General features: G+C 51.3%; 1 protein-coding gene across 1 annotated transcript in view; it reads right to left on the reverse strand.

The window, feature by feature from the left end:
* Positions 1 to 2,535: 2,535 nt before the first annotated feature.
* The window catches only part of ASMTL (acetylserotonin O-methyltransferase-like), a 23,039-nt gene continuing 21,687 nt past the window's right edge, over positions 2,536 to 3,887 (reverse strand). The window contains exon 14 of the mRNA XM_006876265.1: positions 2,536 to 2,735. Within this exon, the coding sequence (XP_006876327.1) occupies positions 2,536 to 2,735 (200 nt within the window). The remainder of the gene's footprint in view (positions 2,736 to 3,887) is intronic.

The following is a 3,887-nucleotide window of genomic DNA, read 5'->3' on the forward strand; positions in this document are numbered from 1 at the left end:
TGTCATCTATTGTGTCACTATATACTCATATATACTCTTATACACATCCACTCACAGCGCCCCCTGGTGTAACGGAGAACTGCCCATAGGGTTTCCTAGACTATCATCTATTGTGTCACTATATACTCATATATACTCTTATAGATCATCCACTCACAGCGCCCCCTGGTGTAATGGAGAAGAACTGTCCCATAGGGTTTCCTAGGCTGTCATCTATTGTGTCTCTTTTGTTAACTGCTGGCTAGTTGGTTCCTACTAATGGTGACCCTGTGTAGGGTTTCCAAGGAGCGGCTGGTGGTTTTGAACCACTAACTATTGATTCAAATCGATCTTGCATTCTAGTGCTTATATGACAGCACCCATATCCCCATCATACCCCAAATTAGTCTAGGGGATAGTTTGTGTTCAGTGGTGAGTTCCAAACAGAACAGTCCACAAAGCCCTGAGTCTGTGGGTGGCTACCTGTTGGTCAGACACACTAGCAGGACCAGCCAGAGAGGACTTGGAATCTGGTCTGTCATTAAAGTTGGGGTCTTGTCACCTCCCTCCCACCAGACCCCACAGCCTGGGTGTGGGAAGCCCCCTCATCCCTCAGATATGCTACTGCTGTTTGAGGAGATATTCAGGGGTTCAGTTAACAGCTCCTGGCCTGCACTCCACACCCACCGTTCCCTGCCCTCCCTGGTGTCCAGGATACCCCATGAACAGTGGTTAAAGACCCTGAACTTTCTGGAGCTTGTTAATTCCGTGGGTGGAGAGTGCTCCTACCCTAGACATCTTTGAGGGGCCGGCCACATCCGTCCCTTAGGTACCCATGGGAGGGTCCCTCAGCCAGATCTGCTAGGGAAGGTGAGAGTACGCTTTCCCCAGGTGACTCCCAGTGGTGTCCGGATAAAGGGCCCCAAGCCTCCCCGGTCATCATGGCCCTAGGTCTGTCTTTTGGGATTCTTGTCTTTAAAGCCACAAAAAAATCTTACATGCCAATTGTGTTTTCATCAATGAGAAAAAGTGCTTTTGAGTTTTTTCTGAGTCATTGCAGCCACATCGAACAGAGGGGAACTACCCTAGAGGATTCTCCAGGTAGTGAATTTTTATGGGAGCAGACAGCTCACCTGTCTCCTAACGAGGGGCTGCTGGGTTTGAACTGCCGACCTTGCAGTTGGCAGGCCAATGCTTAATCCACCAGGCCAACAACAGACGTCCTCCGAGGGTGCTTAAGATTCTATTTAAGGAGAACGGTTTACTCGGTGGTTAAAGTGTTTGACTGTCTACAGAGAGGTTGGTGGTTGGAATCTCCCAGCAGCTCTGTGGGAGAGAGATGAAGCGGTGTACTGCCGTAGGATTTACAGCCATGGAAACCTGATGAGGCAGTTCAATTCCAGTTTATAGGGCCCATCGGCGAGCTTGCTTTGGGGTTTGTTGGTGAGATCATAGGGCCAGTGGGAACAGGCAGAAAAATGGTTAAAGCGCTTAGCTGCTAACCACGGGAGAACTGTGGCAATCTGCTTAATTTGTTGTTGTTGTTGTGAAGTGCCATGGAGTCGGTTCCGACCCATAGCGAGCCTGTATAGGGTTTCCAAGGAGCGGCTAGTGAACTTGAACCCCTGACCTTGCAGTTCAAACGACTTTGCAGTCCAGCACATTAACCCGCAGCGCCACACCAGAACACCTACTTAATCTGAGGGGGCTTTGAAAAAGTTAGTGGAAAAATAAAATAAAATAAAAAACATTATCTTTGCATTCCATTTCCCACAGCCTTTTTCAACCTTAACCTGAGGCCTCCGTAATGTAATTACATAGAGCATGTGATGATATAAACTGAGGTAATAATTATGTCCCTAGGTAGGGAGGTGTATGGTGGTCGAATCCTCGCCTGCCATGGGGCAGACCTGGTTCCATTCCTGACCATCACTTCTCATGAACACAGCGCCTCTCATCTGTCTGTGGAAGCTTGTGTGTGGTTGTGTTTTGGGACCCATTTCAGACTAAGAAGAAAGACCTGGTAATCTCCACCTGAAAATTAGCCCATGAAAACCACATGGATCTGATCCACAAGCGCTCGTGGTGTTTGCCGCAGGACCTGTCAGCGTTTTGTTACCGAGTGGATGGGCTTCTTAGGAATGGAGCAACAGGGACAGAGAGTCAAGGGCCACGAGAGCCTCATTCTGGCACAGAAATGGCCACGGAACCCTCCTATCTTCCCCTGATGCAGGAATGCAATGAGGATTCCAAATAGAGTGTGGCCCCCAGCCATGCCACTTTGGGGGAGTCTGTGGCTCTCCCTCTTACCCCTGGACCTACAGTGTACGTGTCCCCAGAGCGCCCCAAACAATCTCAGCTGAGTTCACTTGTCTTTAATCAATCTTGTGGCCCGGTATGTCCGCATGCTGCTCCAGACGTGGGTATAACCACACATGCTTGGAGAGAGCAGAACCCCCACTGCTGGGATCGATCAGTAGGAGCACAGCGTCTTCATGGTGGTGGGCCACCGGCAGAATGTCTCCACGCGAAGCCGGGAGTGGGGAGGAAGGGTCTTCACCTTGTGGCCAGGACGGCGTCCAGCAGGCCCCCGGTGCGCACAACACGCACGTCGTGGAAGCCGTGCGCGCGCAGTAGGCGCTCATATCCTTGGGTGGTGCGCCCGCCGCTGTGCGCCCGCAGCAACATGGGGATCTGCGCCCGGGTGGTCTGCCTCTCCTCATCCAGCACAGGTCCTGCAATCAGGAGCGCGCAGCCTGCAGGAAGTGGGCAGTGAGCTGGAGGCGCGCCCGGGACTGCGGGACCCCAGCCCTGCGCACGCTCCCAGGGAGAGTAGAGGAGGGGGTCTCACGTGAGGATAGTTAGAAAATAAAAGGGCGACGCAGACTAAGAGAGAGGGTATGGAAGGAAGAAGAGAGACAGAGAGAGACAGGCAGAGACAGAAAATCAGAAACCGAACACAGAGAAGGAGGCTCAGTTAGAACCCCGGCGCAGGTGATGAGTCGGGCTGGCTAACCATGCCAAGAACCCTACTGCCGTCCACTCATAGCAACCCTGTGTAGGGCTTCCGAGGCTGTAAATCTTTACAGGAGCAGAAAGCCTCATCTTTCTCCCATGAGCGGCACGTGGGTTCAAACCACCTTCTTCCTGGTTAATAGCCCAACACTTAACCCTCTGCACCACCAGGGCGCTTTAATAGATGACGGTCTAGCTTAAGTAGAACTTTGACAGGACACAGGTGAGACTGTCTGCTCCCATAAAGACGGAGAGCGTCGGAAATCCCAGGGAGAGGGTCTACTGGGCCTTACCCTGGTCTTGTGAAGCAAGACACCTTCAATTTGTAAAAATCCCACTACTTGAAACCCAATGAAAGGAGCTAGGGCTCTATGCATGGGTGTATACTTAACACCTGGAGTCCCGGGATGTAATCTGGTTAACACCCTGTTCATAGATAACTTGGAAGTTTCAGTACACCCCGTGTGCCGCTGAACAAAGGCATGGAGATCTACTTCTTAAAAATCAGCCAGAAGAGTGCTGTGTGTGCTGCCGGCCTGCAAGTCAATTTGAACCATCAGGTCGACGGTTCAAGCTCACCAGCTGCTCCACAGAAACCCAATAAAGGATTGTAATGAGTTGGAACTGTGGGGCGCAGTTCTCTTCTGACCCACACGGGGGCGCCATGAGTGGGATCTACTTATGAAACATCATCCATTGAGAACCCTGTGGAGCACAGTTCTACTCTGTACACACATGGAGCACCATGAGTGGGATCTACTTATGAAACATCATCCACTGAGAACCCTGTGGGGCACAGTTCTACTCTGACACACACGGGGGCATCATGAATGGGATCTACTTATGAAAAATCATCCACTGAGAACCCTGTGGGCACAGTTCTACTCTGACAC

The sequence above is a fragment of the Chrysochloris asiatica genome, unplaced genomic scaffold, assembly GCF_000296735.1.
Source record: "Chrysochloris asiatica unplaced genomic scaffold, ChrAsi1.0 scaffold00372, whole genome shotgun sequence".
In the NCBI taxonomy this organism is placed as follows: Eukaryota; Metazoa; Chordata; class Mammalia; order Afrosoricida; family Chrysochloridae; genus Chrysochloris; species Chrysochloris asiatica.